The 17,720-nt window shown below is 42.2% G+C and overlaps 1 protein-coding gene across 2 annotated transcripts in view; it reads left to right on the top strand.

Moving 5' to 3' along the window:
• NTN4 (netrin 4) overlaps positions 1-17,720 on the top strand; it is a 107,538-nt gene that overhangs the window by 82,613 nt on the left and 7,205 nt on the right. For both annotated transcript variants that reach the window (XM_038386886.2, XM_038386887.2), the window contains exons 6-9: positions 8,741-8,954; positions 11,367-11,479; positions 13,937-14,005; positions 16,752-16,922. In XM_038386886.2, the coding sequence (XP_038242814.1) occupies positions 8,741-8,954; positions 11,367-11,479; positions 13,937-14,005; positions 16,752-16,922 (567 nt within the window). The remainder of the gene's footprint in view (positions 1-8,740; positions 8,955-11,366; positions 11,480-13,936; positions 14,006-16,751; positions 16,923-17,720) is intronic.

A 17,720-nucleotide genomic window follows, 5' to 3' on the forward strand; every position in this document is an offset into this window, starting at 1 on the left:
TTTTGTCCCCTAACATTGTCTCTTAAAAAATTTCACTAGAAAAATCCATTTAAAGAGCTCTCTATGTTTAGGAACTCTGTGGTATTTAAATCCCAAAGATAATGTATGTTTAAAATGACCCATAAGACAGCAATTGTTACAGTAAGACAAAGTCTTAATAATTTACCTTTTGCATTAATAGTGTATACTTTGCTACTGTTATTATTTAAGAACATATTAGGGCTTGTCTACATGGAGATTCAGGAAAATTAATCCAAATTAACTAAAGGTGTGAATTTGAAGTGGATTAGTTAAACCACATTAAATCCCTGTGTGTCCTGAATGCAGTTTCGTTTATTCACTTTGGAAGTGAATTAAGATAAACTGAATTAAGGTCACTTTATTTCTGAATGACGACGTTCACTCAAGGGTTTAATGCAATTTAACTAATCCACTTCAAATTGGCTATGTCTACACTACCACTTATGTCAGTATAAGGGCTAGTCTACACTGGCAATGCTAAAGTGCTGCCACAGCAGCACTTTAACGTGCCTTGTGTGGTCACAGCACAGAGCTGTGAGAGAGCTCTCCCAGCACTCTAAAAAACCCACCTCAGTGAGGGGTGTAGCTCCCAGCGCTGGTTACTGTCTACACTGGCACTTTACAGCCCTGCAACTTGCTGCGCTCAGGGGGGGTATTTTTTCACACCCTGAGTGAGAGAATTGCAGCACTGTTAATTGCCAGTGTAGACAAGCCCTAATTTATGTCGCTCAGAGGTGTGAATAAGCCACCCTCCTCTGCTGCATAAATTACACCAACCTAAATGCCAGTGTAGATAGCACTATGTTGGTGGGAGAGCTTCTCCTGCCAACATAGCTACCATTGCTCATTGAGGATTGATTAATTAAATTGACAGGAGAGCTCTCTCTCATTGACTTACAGTAGCTCCACTGGAGAGCATAGAGTGGCGCAGATGCATCGATGCAGCTGTGCCACTGTAAGCTCTCTAGTGTAGCCATCGCCTTAGTTAATTTGGATTAATTTTCCTGTGTAAACAAGCCCTTAGTTACAGAACATTGAGTATTTGTTCAACTCAATAAAATAATTTTGACAGCATTAAACTGGTTTCATGAAGATTTATATAACTTTAGAATGTTACACTTCACATAGGATATTACAGCAAACTCAAATTAATAGGGCAAAGGTGACTTTATTTTGGGGAGGCAAAGACTTGAAATCTCCTATAAATGCTCTTCTGGACACCCACTCAACTCCAGATTCCCCAAAGTGCTTTCCTTTTTGACCTCCACCTCTTGGCCAGTTTACTTTCCATTCCAGAACGGGCCACGCAGCTAGAGCTGGGCAGGAAATTATTTTCCCCATCCTGTTAGAGTTTGAGATTTCAGATTTTTTTCTCTCTACCAGAATGGTACGAAAAATCAAAATCTCAGAACTTTTCACTGATAATCCAGATAACTAACTAACTAAATAAATAAAGAGATACATTTGGATTGGATCAATTGGAACATTGTGTTTCAATAATTTTGAAGCATTTTGTTTCAGTTTTGACTTTTTAAACTTTTTTAGAATAAACTACAATTTTAAAACAAAATCATTTCAAATAAAAAACAAAACTTTTTAAAAAAAATAGAAATGGGGCCTTTTTGATAATCTTTAAATTTTTTTTTTAATTGAAGCAGGAAGTTTGTGAAAACTGACCCTTTCTTGCAAATAGTTTTGGTTTCGATGAATCAGTGTTTTCTGACAAAAAATGTTTCTTTGGAAAATTTCCAGTCCTGTCTCAGCAACTCCTCCTATGCCCTCCATTCCTGTCTTCACACCCATCAGAGCCTTACAAGCAGCCATCTTCATCTGTGGGGAGCTCACAGTGCAGTATTGGGGAATGGGGGACACAGAGAGTGTAATGACAAGTTTCAGAGTAGCAGCCATGTTAGTCTGTATTCACAAAAAGAAAAGGAGTACTTGTGGCACCTTAGAGACTAACAAATTTATTTGAGCATAAGCTTTCGTGAGCTACAGATTACTTCATGTAATGTTTCAGGTGAGACTGGTATTTCCTGTATGGAATATTTCAGTGCCCCAAAAGTTTTCAAGAGTCTTCCTCATACAGGGTTAGTGGTATTTTGGTTAGCTCCAGTGAACAGCAAATGAATGAACATGGTTAGATGAACCTACATAATTCTGATTAAAGTCTGTGCATGAAACGTTTCAAAGTCTTGTGTTGTGCATGGTTTGTAGTAACAAGGGACATGTCTGATAACCTTTTATTCTTATAGAGAAGACGGTAGAATGCTGTACTTAGCTCAAATCAACATTATTGCTCAACCACAGAGTAGCAATGAAAATTAAAACTGCACCAAGGTCAAAGTAAATAAAGGAGTTGTTAGGCCATAATCTTTAAAGATACTTTTAGGTTAGTAATGTATAATATTTGCTCAGGAGAAGGTGTGTACCAGATAAAACAAGGCATTCTACTATTTAACATAGCAATCTGACTGAAGGTAACTCCCTTTCCTTTCCCCTACCTCCAGTTTTATTTTATATCCCTCATGGATTTTGAAGTCCCAGCTACAGTGTAACCAGGGACAAGAAATCAAGTTTCATAATTGCTGAGTTTCTTTTTGCTTTTACACTACAGGGCTTTTAGGGTAAATATTTGGTGTTTCCAAAGATCACTGGCAGCTCCAAAAAACAAAACCTTCATTCATAACACAGTGCTAGGGAGGAACTCCTGATCCTCATTGAAGTCAATGGCAAAACTCCCATTGACTTCAACAGGGGCAGGATTTCAGCCTAGATGTTTCCCCACACAATCCTATTCCCATACAGCACCTCCCAAGCAAAGACAGGCAGCTGATTAATATTTTCACTTTGTAGATGCTGAGCTCAAAGTATTCTTATGTATTACACTGTGTGTTGCTATCTCAATGCCACTACGTTTGAATATGAGGAAGAGAATGCTCTGTCTCCTGGTGTATTTAGCCATAGCTAGCCCTGGAGCACAGACTGACAATCTTGTTGAGGGGGCCAGGTTAGATGACTTAACAGCCTTTTTCCCTCTCTTATTTCCATGATTCTATGATCCTTTGCATTGTGCATGGTAAATTCCCCGCAATGTGAAAGCCACATTTTACCCGTGTGATAGGAATTCCCCTGAACCATCTCTCTAAGGTTATAAATATATTCTCCAGGAAGCAGCATCCAATCTACCCATGTCCACAGATTCTCACTGCTCCAGTGGCCTCTGCTGCTTTATTGTTTTCCCCAGCTGCTTCAGGGGGCTTCTCCAACAGACCCTGTGTTTAGGGATAGGATAGTTGGTTGGAGAAAACAGAGTCCAGAAGCAGCTCTAAGAGGAGCAGATCACCAGGCCACAGACGGTAATAGCTGTAACTGCCAAGCTCCAAGTCATCAGTGCTTTAGAATTAATTTCCTGCTGTGTCCTGACCCTATACCTACTTCCTCTTTTCATGATGTCCTCGTTTTGTCTGGATATTTAGCTGTTTGTTTGTCTCTGTAATGTGAAGTGTCTCATAGACTCATAGATACCAAGGTCAGCAGGGACCATCATGATCATCTAGTCCGACCCCCTGCACAACGCAGGCCACAGAATCTCATCCACCCACTCCTGCAATAAACCTCTCACCTATGTCTGAGCTATTGAAGTCCTCAAATCATGTTTTAAAGACTTCAAGGTGCAGAGAATCCTCCAGCAAGTGACCCGTGCCCCATGCTAGAGAGGAAGGTGAAAAAACCCCCTGGGCCTCTTCCAATCTGCCCTGGAGGAAAATTCCTTCCTGACCCCAAATATGGCAGTCAGTTGAACCCTGAGCATATGGGCAAGACTCACCAGCCAGATACCCAGGAAAGAATTCTCTGTAGTAACTCAGATCCCATCCCATCTAACTTCCCATCACAGGCCATTCTAACATCCCATCACAGGTCATTGGGCCTATTTACTATGAATGTCTATTGCATTTATTCTCAAAAAGAAAAGGAGGACTTGTGGCACCTTAGAGACTAACAAATTTATTTGAGCATAAGCTTTCGTGAGCTACAGCTCACTTCATCGGATGCATTTGGTGGAAAATACAGAGGGGAGATGTATTTTCCACCAAATGCATCTGATGAAGTGAGCTGTAGCTCACGAAAGCTTATGCTCAAATAAATTTGTTAGTCTCTAAGGTGCCACAAGTACTCCTTTTCTTTTTGCGAATACAGACTAACACGGCTGCTACTCTGAAACCTGCATTTATTCTGTACCATTGTGGGGTGCACTTTATTTCTTTATGTTTCTCAGTATGTGCCTATCCTAGGTTCTAATCACATATACATTACACACAGTTACTGTATTTTCAGAACTACATGCAAGCTATCCACATTAACTCAGCATCAACCTTTGTGCTCCCCCCCCCCCCATATTGAAACCAGCTGGAAGCTGATTAGGCTGTTAGTGCTACATAGACCAGCCTCAAAGCTTCTCTAAATTGCACCATCTGCTCCTGTCCAAGAGAACATTCTGGGATTCAGCCTACACTAGAAAAGCTGGCCAGTCTAGCTGTACTGGGAAACCCTCATAGTGTAAACACACCCTTTTCTGGCAAAGGATGGCTTTAGCTAGCGTAGCTTGTACCAGTTTCCCAAACATAAGCTGTGCCAGCAAAAGCACCTTTTTGCCAGTATAAATGCATGTACATTAGGGTTTTTGCCAATATAAAAATCACCCCCCCCCAACTGACATTGCTATGCCAACAAGCAGTCAGGGATCATCAGAATGATGGGACAGTAAAGCCGCACCCTCTTTTCCCCATAGGCTGGGCTCCAGCATAGGAGATGGTGTAGCGAATCCCCAGGTAGTGGGCTAAGCCAGTGTTATAGCTGCTTTCCACTACCAAAGTGGCAGAAGGGGGTCATAGCAGGACCAAGGGTCAGATCTAGCAGATGTGAAAAAAATATTACTGACAAGCCAAGGAGGCAGAAGAAGATGTATCTTGGAAGGTAAAGAAGAAAGCAACTAATTACCCACCTCCATTTTATCACACAACTTTCTGTTGCTTTTCTTGATAACCCATCTTCTTCTTCTTGGCCCTGTAACTTACTCATTTTGTGCAACTACTGGGCCAGATCCTGGGCCAGATCGGTTTTTGTGCACCTAGTGTAACTCAGGAGGAAAAGGGTTACAAAGGATTGTAGGACCCTGGGATGGGTGCCAAGCATAACAGAGAACAGCCTCCTAGGCCAGGCCTTTCCATCTGGGAATCACCAAGCCATACCCTTTACACTGGGGGCGCTAACAAGGGGATGGCTTACGTCACCAGTGAGTTCCCCTATGCATAGGGAATTCTCAGGGGGCCTTTCAGATAGGTCTTGTAGCTGTTTTGCACTGGTACAAAGCAGCCTTAGCAGATAACAGGCCTGATGGTCTAACTCCCTGAATGCCAGATCAGTGCACTTTACACTATTTTCCTGCTTCCATCAATTTCTGACCATATTACATCCAACGTGTAGCTTTTGCACAACAGTTTGCTCTCTCCACTGAATTTGACCCTAAGGGTTCTGTGGGAGTTGCATCCAGTTACACCAGCTCTAAATTTGGTCCCATAAGTATGTAACTACCTTTATTCTGTAGTTATAGTAGCGCTGATCTTCATCCTAGTTAAGATTAGCAAAGAATTGTGTGAATTTGCTTGAATAATCTTTCTGGCCCTTAGTCTCTAGGAAATGAAAATATTTCGTCTTGTGGGAGAGGGGAGGTTGAGAGTTTGCAAGGCCTTTTTTATAATTTGCATGGCAGTTTCCCCAACGTCTAAAGGCAATTCTGACTTGTCCAAAAGAGATTTTTAAGAGAACCCTCCCTCAGGTGGCTAAAGGAAAAATGATTCTGCAGTCCAGCTATACTTCTGAGCTGCAGTGTCAAGAATACTTGTGAATGCTTATTTTAGGGGCAAATTGCCAGGAGCTATTTCCAAATCTCAAAATATATAAATGCACAAAATGTAGGTGAGCAAATGTGAGGATGAGGTGTCTTTGAAAGTTTGGCACTTACTGGGTTGTAATATGGAAGTTAAAAATAAAATCAACTAAATGTGCCTCTCTGATTCAGTCAAGTTCCCTCTTATACTCAGACTGGATCTTTGCTAACAGCTTTCATAGGGATAATTTTAGCTACTAGCCATGGTATTGCAGAGTCCATCAAGCGATGGGAACTGGGTCTCCAAACTGCAGCTCTTAGGAAAAAATGGAGAAAATTTTGGCTAAAATGTAACATACTGGACCAGATTCATCCCTGGCCTAAGGCAGTACAATTCCATTGACTTCAGCAGAGTTGAATTCATGTATGTCACCGGTAAATTTAGCCCATTGAGCGCATGAGACCAGAAGAGTATAGGACACTTTATTTCCCCCTAAGGGGGTTGAGAAATTCCATAAATATCCATGGCATCAAGTAAGAAAATAGCATGTTCGGATGCATGTGTCTAGTGTAAAATACCTGACAGCCTTCAGGAGAAAGATATGCGAGCCTCAGTGAGCACTGCTGAAAACTATGCTATTAAAGGTACTGGAGTCTATTGCCTGCAGCTAGTTATGCAGTTTGTGGAGAGGATTTTTAATCTTATTTTCTAAAATTATATTTGTTTGGGGAAGAAGGGGCGGAGAGAGGGTTATTTTATTTATTTTGGCGTTGTTGAGTTTTGGGGGTTTTTTTGCAAAGATTCTGGAACCACAGTCAGTACTGTAAATTGACTGCCAATATTAAAGGCTGACTTAGTATGTTAAAACTGCAGTTCAGATATGTCAAACCCTGGAATTTCTGGAACAACAACATCATCATGTCAGAATCAAAGATACGTGCATAACAATAAGTGTTCTAAGGCAAAGCATGGCTGTGCTCTATATAATGCCTTTCTTTGTACTGCCTCCACAGCAGGAAAGGAAAAACCCCGTGACTGGTTGAAAATATTCTTCCCAAACTGTTTTTGATAGAAATTTGCGGTTTTGGATAAATAAAAATTTTCACTTTCTGTGAAAAATGTTGATTTTTTTTTTGTCAAAAAAAAATGCCTGAAAACTGAAATATTTAGCTTTGGAAATGATACTGTGGTGCCTAATGGATTTGCCATTCGATTGACTCATGTCCCCATTCTCCTGTAAGGGCTGGGCTCCCTGGCTGGACTACTTCTCCCATGATGCACCACAGCCAGGGACTCCCATGATGTATAGCCTCCCCTCTCTCAGAAGACTGTAATGCACCATGGGACTGTAATGCATCTGACCAGGGAGCCCCAGACTACAATGGAGAATGAGAGCATGAGGCATCCAAATGACAGTCCCCATGAGGCACCCCAGCCAGGTGTTTCCAGATCAAATTATTTTGGTTTTCAGCCTAAATTTTTTGGTATTTGAATTTGCACCCAAAAAAAAACCCTGAAAAAAAATCCCCTATTTAAAACTTTTCCAACCCTCTGTATGTTGGATGCCAGAGACAGCAAAAGGAGACCTAGATTACAGATGGAAAAACGTGTTAAAGGGGAAAAAATTCCAACCCCTTCCTATGTAGAGTTTCCTCCAAATTTTTTCATTCTGGAATGTGGGATTTGCCTCTCTCTCTCCTCTTGTCCCAACTGCCCCCTCTCTTTCCCCAAGAAGAAAAACAACGTCACCTTGCTCTCTAATAATCCCTGTGGTTGCCACATTGACCCACTCTGATGGTCTGCAGAAAGAGCCACATCTAGCTCTTTCCACGCAAATGGAGAGAAGCTGCAATGTGAGACTGTTTATCAGGGAAGAGAAAAATGGAAGAAGAGTGAAGAGGACCCCTTCCTTGTTCAATAATAACAATGAGTCTTTTCAGTTTTTTGGCAACAAAACCTTACACAAATGCAGAAAAATCTGTGTTTAAAGGTCTCTACAAGAGCTGGATGACGTTTGTATACTGTCTGACCCTTTGTTATCAGTGCCCTCATTTTTTAGTCAGCATTTCAAAATAGCCACTTTGTTTTTAAATGCCAGAAAATAACTAAATTTTACCCATCACTCATCTAAATTAAAATGACTTTTTCAAAGCTTCTTGCAACAAGAGAATCATAAATTGTTACTTAAGAAAGCAGTTGTGTTAGGATTCTTTTTTGTAGAATATACAATAATGATCCAAGTCCTGATTCAACAAGGTACTTCAGTGCAAACTTTAAAGTTAGGCATGTACTTAAGTTTCTTGCTGAATTGGGGGCCTTGAGTTATAAGCTACCTGACGTAGTACTTTTCACTTTTGGCAAAACATGACACGAAACCAAGCTAGCTTGACTAATTATAATACAACAGAAGTTAAAGTCTTGTCATTTCTAGAGGGAATTCCTCTGGTCAGGTTCATACAAGTAAGGAGAATAAAGTCCAGAAACAACATGATTATTATTAGAACTGCAAGAGGTTTGGCATGTGTCTCACACTATTTCAAGCAAAAGTTTTGCTTTATTGTCAGGTCACATTTCATGTAATGATTGGAAAATGTCTGTGTTGCGCCAGTCCAGCAACTCTGGGTAAACTTCCAGTAATGTAGCAAACATATTTCCTCTGTTAACGATGTCAACCTACTACTCCTCGCTCCCCAGTAGTGTAAAATAATAAGCACATCCAGTTCAGCCATGCGTTGGATGAACTAATCTGTTTGCTCTGCATTCATATCTAGCATTGCTAGCTTTCCATCACCAATATACTTACATGATGTACCTGCTTTGTACTGCAGTGTGTTCCTGCCACCCAGTTGGATCAGCCATGCTTCCTTTCAGCACTAATACCTTCTGTGACCCCAGCAACGGTGACTGCCCCTGCAAACCTGGAGTGGCAGGTCCTCAGTGTGACCGGTGTATGGTGGGATACTGGGGCTTTGGAGAGTATGGCTGCAGACCGTGTGACTGTGCCAGAAGCTGTGACCCACTCACTGGTGACTGCATCAGCAGGTGCGTGGACAGACATGCTATTTTTCTAGACTCACAAATGCAAATAGATCATGGACCTTCATATCCCAGATATGTTCAATAAGTGTTGATTATTTTAGATAGACCTTATTGTTTGGATTGTTACTACAGAAAACCTGATAATACATACAGTTTATAAATGAATACTGAGCCAGATTGGCTTTCTCCTATGGAGACACCTATTGGAGAGAGTCAGAGAAGACTAAATGCTCCATCTGATTACTTGGCACAGTTTCCTGCAAAACATCTCATGACTTTTGATGGGAGGGCCTTTGCTGTCTGCAGGGTTAGCAGGGGATGATATCTTCCAAGCCTTCAGTTCTAGGGGAGCCACAGGGAAGGAGCCATCTAGATACATGGAAGCAGGAACTATCTGCATGGATGGCTGCCCTGCTATGTTTCTCTACTGACCCAACTATCCCCTTGTGACAGCAGGGCAGTAGTTGGAGCCGTGCTGCCATTGTCTGGGTTGCCCTGCTCTGTAGCAGTCCCAGAGGGGAGCCAGAGAGAGTTAGTAGAGCAGGGCTGAACATGAGTGGTGCTATAAAACTTAGCCAATCCTTGACTCACTGGTGCCCCTCCTGTGTCCCCTCTTCCTGTGTCCATGTGGAGCACAGAGTCCATGGATGACCATCAAAGTAGTTTCCATGGAGACCAGGAGGAAATCCGTCCACCCTGATGTGCATATGCATAGGGGATGCACTGGCCTTACCATATTTATATTTATTATATTGTAAGGCCTCAGAGTTCAGCCAGTCACAATTTTATATGTTATGGAATCAGGATCTTGGGTTAGAAATACGTTTAAGTTATTAACAATAATATGTCAGGAGAATGGCCCATTTTATTATAGTATTATGGGTCATGACTAAGCCTAAGATTTTGTCACAGATATTTTTAGTAAAAGTCATGGACAGGTCACAGGCAAAAAAGAAAAATTCAAAGAAAAAAGAAGCTGTGACCTGTCTCTTCAATGGGACTTTTACTAAAAATATCTGTGACAAGATGGGGATCTGTGTATCCCCATACCGCCTGAAGGGGGGGCAGCTGTGCAGGGGCTAGGAGCCGCCAGCAGCAGCTGGGGACTGCGGGGTACCCCCACCACCCACAGCACCAGGGGCCACAAACTCGGGGGTTCCCCTGCCTGCTGTGAGCTCAGGGATTCCTCCGCAGTCCGCAGTGGCCAGGAGCTGCAGGGGTTCCACCACCGCACCCACGAGCTCAAGGGTTCCCACGCTGCCAGGAGCTCAGAGGTTCCCCAGCCACTGCTGCCGGAAAGTTCAGGGGTTCTCCAGCCACCCCTGCCACTCGGGAGCTCACAGGTTCCCCACCGCCTGTGGTGGCCAGGAATTGCGGGGTACCCTGCGGCCTGCTGCCAGTGGGCGGCGGGCAACCCTGCAGTTTTCCACCACTGAAGTCACAGAAGTTGCTGGAAGTCACCGATTCTGTTACTTCCACTGCCTCCGTGACTAAATCATAGCCTTAGTCATGACATATGACTCCCCTTCCTGACATCTGGTGCTGGTACTTCCAGGTTCTTACAATGTTCGTGCGGTAGGGGGGTTCCATACATTTGAAGGAAGATTGAAGTCCTGTTCCCATTAAAGTTAATCACAAATGTCTCGTTGCCTTAAATGGACTAACATCAAACCCTAGCTTATTGTATGCTAGAGAAGAACATATTTTAAATCAAACCATCTCAGGAGATCTAGGTTACCAATTGCCACCTCTAGGCTGGTGTCTACCTGGTGGGTCTTGTCCACATGCTCAGGGTCTAACTGATCCCCATATTTGGGGTTGAGAAGAAATTTTGCCCTGGATCAGATTGGCAGAGACTCTGGATTTTTTTACCTTCCTGTGCAGCATGGGGCACAGGTCATTTACAGCTTTAAAGTAGTGTAAACAGTGGAGTTTCTGTAACTTGAAGTCTTTAAATCATGATTAGAGGACTTCAGTAATTCAGCCAGATGATATGGGACTAATACAGGAGTGAGTGTGTGAGGTTCAGTGGTTTGCATTGTGCAGGAGGTCAGACTGGATGATCATGATAGTTCCTTCTGACCTTAAAGTCTGTGAGTCTCTGAGCTGTACAAACAGATTCTTCTGTGGACCTTGTATATTCACTGAGATTATATATTGCATACAAATTCTTAAATATATATTTTATACCAAATGTGGATCCATAACACAAATCCGGGAGTTTACAATGATCAAGCTGTCACCACCTAAAACTATTTATTTTTGTGTGTTTTACAATACCAATAAATCTGAAGAAACTTCATGGTAAATTTCTGAAAAATGGACTATTGATTGTATGTAATAATTTTCTTGAATTTGTGGTATTTTCTATTGATTCCATGAGAAATGCCTCACAGTTTCCCTTTATTACAACAGTGCGGACGTAGTCTGGCATCACGAAATTTCTGATTTCCGCTCTGTGTTTAACGAGAGCGAGGCAGCTTGGGGATGGGAGGATGAACAAGGATTCTCTGCTCTCCGGCATTCAGGTGAGATAGCTGATTCAAACATATTTCTTATCTCCCCTCCTATTACTAAGAGAGTGTTCCTAATGAACAAGAAAAGGGTCTTTTAAAGTGATTTGTGAAAATGCAGCAGAGCGTTGCTTTGGATTAATGCCTTAGCAATGGTGGTAGCAAGGAATGTAAAGTCCAACATTCAGTACTGTTCAACTACCAAAAAAAAAAGCCTAAGGAACATTGAAAGACTGACTTCGACCCACATACACAAGGATATCTAAAGTCTAGGCAGACAGTCCCATCTTAAAATCTGTGTGTAGAGGTTGATAGCTTGTGTAGGGATTGATAGCTTGAGTATCTGCCTGAGTTTTCATCCTGAGCTCTGAATTCTCGGGCTTTTGCACATTTACATCAGAATACTTTTAAATGCTCTTTTCTTTTACTTTGTTTTTAATAACTCTTGTATGTGATATTTGCCCAGAGCTATTATATTCTGTTGGGTAAATTGATTATAAAGTTATTTAAAGAATGTGATATTGCGCAGATGAATTAGATAAGTAATTAGGGAGTTTCTAAAACAAGAGTGACAACACAATAATTTTCTCAGACTATCATATGAAGTTTGGAAGTTGTTATGGTTGATGACATGGTTACGGACTACCTCATAGTCCAGCTATGATTTCAACTGGAGAAGTTAGTTTCCACTTGTCCTCCTAAAAAGTGTTGTGAAACATTGCTGGACCATATGATTATTAGTAGGCAGTATGGCCTGATTGTGCATCTCCTCTGCCTGTGAGCACTTATTCACATGACTAGTCTTAATGTCTTCAATGTGCCTACTCGTGTGAGTAAGCATTCACGAGCAGAAGGTTTCCACAACTAGGGCCTTTGTGTTTTGCACAAAGTACACCTTCTTCCTAAAGTCATTCCATCTTATCAAGTCAGTGCAAGTGCCACTTTCTGCATGTGCACTGAATTGCATGATAAAAATTCGGAGGACACATTAAGTGCGGAGAAAAAACCCAGTGTCTGTCCATGAGACTTTTAAATAATTTTTTTTATTTCAAGAGCACAATAGCAGTTAATTGGCAAAATACAGAATAACCATCTGCAACATTTCATTTTAAGCAAATTTTGACTGGTACAAATGCAAAGATAGAATCAGAAAAGACTCACTTCTTATTTTTGTACTGTAATTCAAAATAGAAAGGTGGTATTTTTCCATCTCCCTTCAGATTTTGTGCAAAAACTACTTCCTCTTGGGCTAAGATACTGTGAACCTGGAGCCCAATTTTCTAGCTGACCTCCTGAAACCCAATTTTCAGCTGACCTCCTGAAGATAGCGGGTTGGGCCTTGACCAAGAAAAATAATTAAGCACTATGCTTGACTTTGAGCATGTGATCAACTGTAGTTGATGTCAACGTGGAACTACACATAGGCACAAAATTAAGCTCCTGCTTAAGTGCATTGCTGGTTCAGGGGCTTAAAATGAAAACCCTGGCAAACAAATGGCAGCACTATAAGACTGTAGTGCAGAGGAGCGAGCTATATTGGGAAGTCCTTGGCTCAGGACTCTGCCTCACTCCTATGGCACGAATGGGGTGGATAGCTGGTGGATCTCCCCAACTGAACATTCTTTTGGTGCAGGGGAATCCTTGTGTGGCACAGAGCCAGGGATGGTGGGAAGTTGGAGAGTTTATATTATTAAAAGGTAAAAGTTGGAAGATTCCAAGTTTAAAATAAATAACCTTGACATCTAATTAAAGGTAGCTTGGATGTTCTGAAAGACGAGCTTGTGCGTCGGTCAAATGAGTGCTTTTCAAAATTGGGGAGATGGGCATGTGCTAGGGAAACGGATGCTCAGTTGTGTCTCGCCTGGTGTCCTGTGGGTGTTTTCAAACCTTGTTATGGGCAGAGTTGTGTTAATGAAAATACAAGTAACCATTTGCCCGTGTGGCCTGCCTGGGTCTCGCACTTGGTTACCAATGCTTGCAGCCTTTGCGTTCTTGCTCCCTGTGCAAGGTTGCAAATGGTGGTGGTGAGTTGTTCTTTTAAGATGTGCCTCATGTCTGCTGGGAAGTGATGTAGCCCTCAAAATCCTCTCACAAAAACCACTGAAGAGGCAGTCATTGGGTAATGACTTTGTTGGCCTGATTCTCTTCTCACTTACTCAACTGTGAAGCAAAGTCATTCAAGGGAGGTCAATGGAGTTACACCATGTAAGGCTAGTGTGAGAGAAGGACAAGGGATGAAATCCAGGCCACAGCAAAGTTAATAACAGAACTCTCCCTAACTTCAATGAGGCAAGGATTTCACCCCAGTCCTTGTCTCTTCCCACTCGGGCCGATCTAAACGAGCAGTACTGGAGTGAAAGGCTCTATATCCCATTAGTCACCCCTTGGTCCAGTCCATCCCCTCCCTTTGCTGTACTTTTCAATCTTTTGAGTACCATCCATGAGACACTTTTGTTTGGTTTGTTTCCACAGGTAAATGTGAATGCAAAGAACAAGTTTTAGGGAATCCCAAGATCTTCTGTGGAATGAAATACACATATGGTGAGTTACATATTCTTGTTGGGTTGGGTTATTGTTGACACATAAAGGGCAGTTTGAGGAGTCTGTGTAAGTATAGCCTAGCTGGTGCTTAGCCCATAAAATGGATTAAAACAGAAAAAGCTAAAGAAAGGATGTCATAAAGTTTACCTCTCTTATTGCAACTTACAGGAAAAACCAAGGTTTCAGAGTAGGTGGATTCCCATGAACACCCACTGGACACATCACTTGGCAGATACCCAGTTTGCCTGTGTTCTGATTATACCCAAGATAATTTTCAAGGAGCAATTATAAAGAAAATTACTTGTTTATTTACAAATTTGGAACTCTACCCTGCATGTCTTGATTTTCAGTGGGAGGACTGGGTGCACAAGAAACGCAGGACAAGAGCTTTATTTGATGCAAGTTGCCACAGTATATAGGCAATGCACAAAATATATAATTTTAAACACACACACACACACCCCTATATACACACTATGCATAATCAAGTGTCTTGCTCTATTATCCACCCACTAACCACTAGAAAATCCCCTTGCTGAAGGATCAATACTAAAAGAAAGACCTTATCCAAAAGGTCCACCCTGCACCATTGCTTAGAGGCCACCAGTTCTGAGCTCTCATAACTCACAAGAGGGAGTGATTTCCATGGGCACAGACCATTCACTGAGAAGACTCTTTTGCCAACCCTTAAGTGTTCACTCCTAAGCACTGGCACCCTGTCAACAAGAGCTCACCAGTTGGAATGGGGTGATGTTAGAGCATTTGCATATTGAGACTTAAAGGAGTAAGGAGAAAACGTTGTCTATGGTGAGCCGTGCAGCTGAATGCCAGTGAACTGTCTCCTTTATACCATGCAGGAGAAGGAATTCTTTGTATAACACTCCCTTCATTTCATGAGCTTTCAAACTTTTCTGCACCTGCTCTGTCTCGTGCTAGAGTTTAAAATGCATTGAGAGATAATCCATGCCATTACAGACTGCGCAGTGACCCATAAAGAAAAGTTCAAGGGGCCGCATGTCACTGAAATATGGCCCTGGCTTAGCGGTATTAGAAAAAAATCCATCTCTGCTTTGCTTTGCTTCCTGACTGCGATAGTGACAGTGTTTAATCTAGCCAAAGATAAGAAATAAAAGCAAAAAAACAACTTCATAAATCTTATCTGAAGTGCACTCAGGCCTCCCACCCTTTCATTACTCAGTGTTGCAGGGTGTCAGCTAAATTACAGAGACAACAGCTGAATTGTAGGGTTCATCATAAGCGTGAAGTGAGGGGTTGCAGTGTAGAATGGGAGCCTTCTTAAAATTTTTAATATGGACTCTAAATAAAGCAGCATCATAAGAAGCTGTTAAATACCATCCCCGGCATCACGGCTCTCTTAGAAGTAATTTCTGCAGTAGCCTGTGTAGCATGGCAGCAGGACTGTACGGGTATGTCCACACTGCAGCTGTAGGTGTAATTTTCAGCTCGGATAGATGTACATGAGCTAGCTTTGATCAATCTTAGTTCACTGAAAATAGCAGTGTAGGTGTAGCCACGGCTGCGTGGGCACAGGATGGGCGAGCTGCCCAAGTGCCATCCCGACTGAGACCCTAGGTGTGTAGTCAAGCAGCCAGCCGAACCCCCCACCTGCACTACCATGACTACACTGCTATTTTAATGTGCTAGCTCAATCAGAGGTAGCACGGGTATGTCTACCCAAGGTGGGAATCACACCTCCAGAGCCTGCAAAGATATATCCAGCAGGTTTTGTTCACCACACAAAGTGCAGAAAGAGAAACTGGTTCACAGGTATGGAACCACTGCTCTGCATTGTACGGCTGGCACACATCCATCCCAGCCTCCAGGCGCCCCAATGTAAGCTGAGAAAAGATATACTGTGATAAGAAAGTGGAGGTGACTCTGGGCATCGGCAAGCCCAAACACCAGCGGCCGTGGCCCTCATGTTTTAGTTTCATTACTCAGACATGTGCAGAAGCATTGGTAGCTAGAGATGAGTGGGATTGGTGAGATGGGGTGCTGTTCAGGCACCTATCATTCTACTTTGTGTGCCTTGACCAAGGTTTACAAAAGCAGGAGCCTGAAGTTTGGCTTCTAAAAGTATATTGAAGCTGACCAAAAGTGCTGAAAAAGCAGCAGTTCCCACTGACCTCCATGGGAGCATTTCGAAAGTCAGGCCACTCAGCATCTCCTTACCCCCTGGTCTTTAGGATGGGCGGGTGTCTGGCACAGTTACTGTTCGAATAAAACTAACCCAGCATTCTCTCCAGCATCTGCAAAGTATTGATTTCTGCGTGTCACTAGTCTGACAATAAGACTTGCAGGGTATGTCTATACTACAGTCACAGGGTGTGATTGCAGCTCATGTGCACATACCTGAGCTAGCTTTAATCTAGCTAGCTCAAGTCCTGGAGCAGCGAAATTAAGGCAACTCGCTTTGGTGAGGGCTAGCCTGCGAGAACTACTGAGGGATATTGTTCAGCCCCAGCTGAAGCCCATGCTGCTGCAGCTTCACTGCTACAGCTGGTATCCAAGCTAGCTAGATTAAAGCTAGTTTAGGTCTGAGCTGCAATCACACCCTGCGACTGCAGTGTAGACATATCCACACAGCCTCAGACTAAATATGTAAACTCTCAGGCTGATTCTGCAATGTAGAGTCACTTTAACTGTGTTACTCAACACTGCAGTAGAAAGAGAGGTGGGTGTGACCATTTTATCTATTGCTGCTTTTGAAATTGTGCCCTCCCAGTGGTGAAAGCAAAGATTTTATCAGCCCATGACAAAGGCTCTCATGCAGAAGTAAACGTGAAGATCAAGAAAGTATTGAAATCAACAAAGTTTAAGATTCTGCGAGGAAAGCGAACTCTCTACCCGGAATCCTGGACTAACAGAGGCTGCACTTGTCCAGTTCTTAATCCTGGTAGGTATTTGGCTTTGACTGTGAAAAGTATGTCCTCATCAAGTTTATACTGATTTCTTCCTCGTTCCTCCACCCCATCCTCCAGTGCATTTAATTTATAGTCCTGCACTAAGACACTGGATTTTACTCCATCATTTAAACCCCAAGAGCACTCTCAGTGGAATACTTTTATTTGGTATAGAAAATCCTTATTCACTTCACATGTTGTGAAGTGTGAAACTGCTATTTGTAAAGCAGAATTACAGTAGTACAGCTTTACATAGCTAATCCACCATCACTCACTGCTCTCACTATTGAAAGCAGCTGCATATTGAGCCAGGCACCTACAAGATAGAGTTTTTTTCAAATCTAATTTTGCTTTAGATCCATAATAACATGTTCAAGTTTTCAGTTCTAGATCTGGTCAAATTATTGTTCTGCTGTTACAGCTTTCTTTCAAAGGAGCGCACACTTAGAATGTCTTCTTCAGAAGTAGTGTTGAATGAATTTAGGCTAAAATGACACGGAAGAAGCTCTTGCTTTGGGAGTGAGTGGGAAGCTTTAGCTTCATCATCTTTGCTCATCTTCTTTCAGTGAACAGCTGTTTAGGTTTCAAATGAAGTGTAATCAATGCTGATAAAACAATGCATGCTGCCTCTGTGATAATCGCAGGAACCAAAAAATTCAGAGGCAGAATTTTTCAGTAGAGAGAAACTAAAATCCACCTAAACTATCTTTTTTACTATTCAAGACAAGTGATCAGCTAATAACTAATCTAAGGGAAACATTTTCTTTTTACGTTTGCATATAACTTCAGGG

Source organism: Dermochelys coriacea, chromosome 1 (assembly GCF_009764565.3).
Source record: "Dermochelys coriacea isolate rDerCor1 chromosome 1, rDerCor1.pri.v4, whole genome shotgun sequence".
NCBI lineage: Eukaryota > Metazoa > Chordata > Testudines > Dermochelyidae > Dermochelys > Dermochelys coriacea.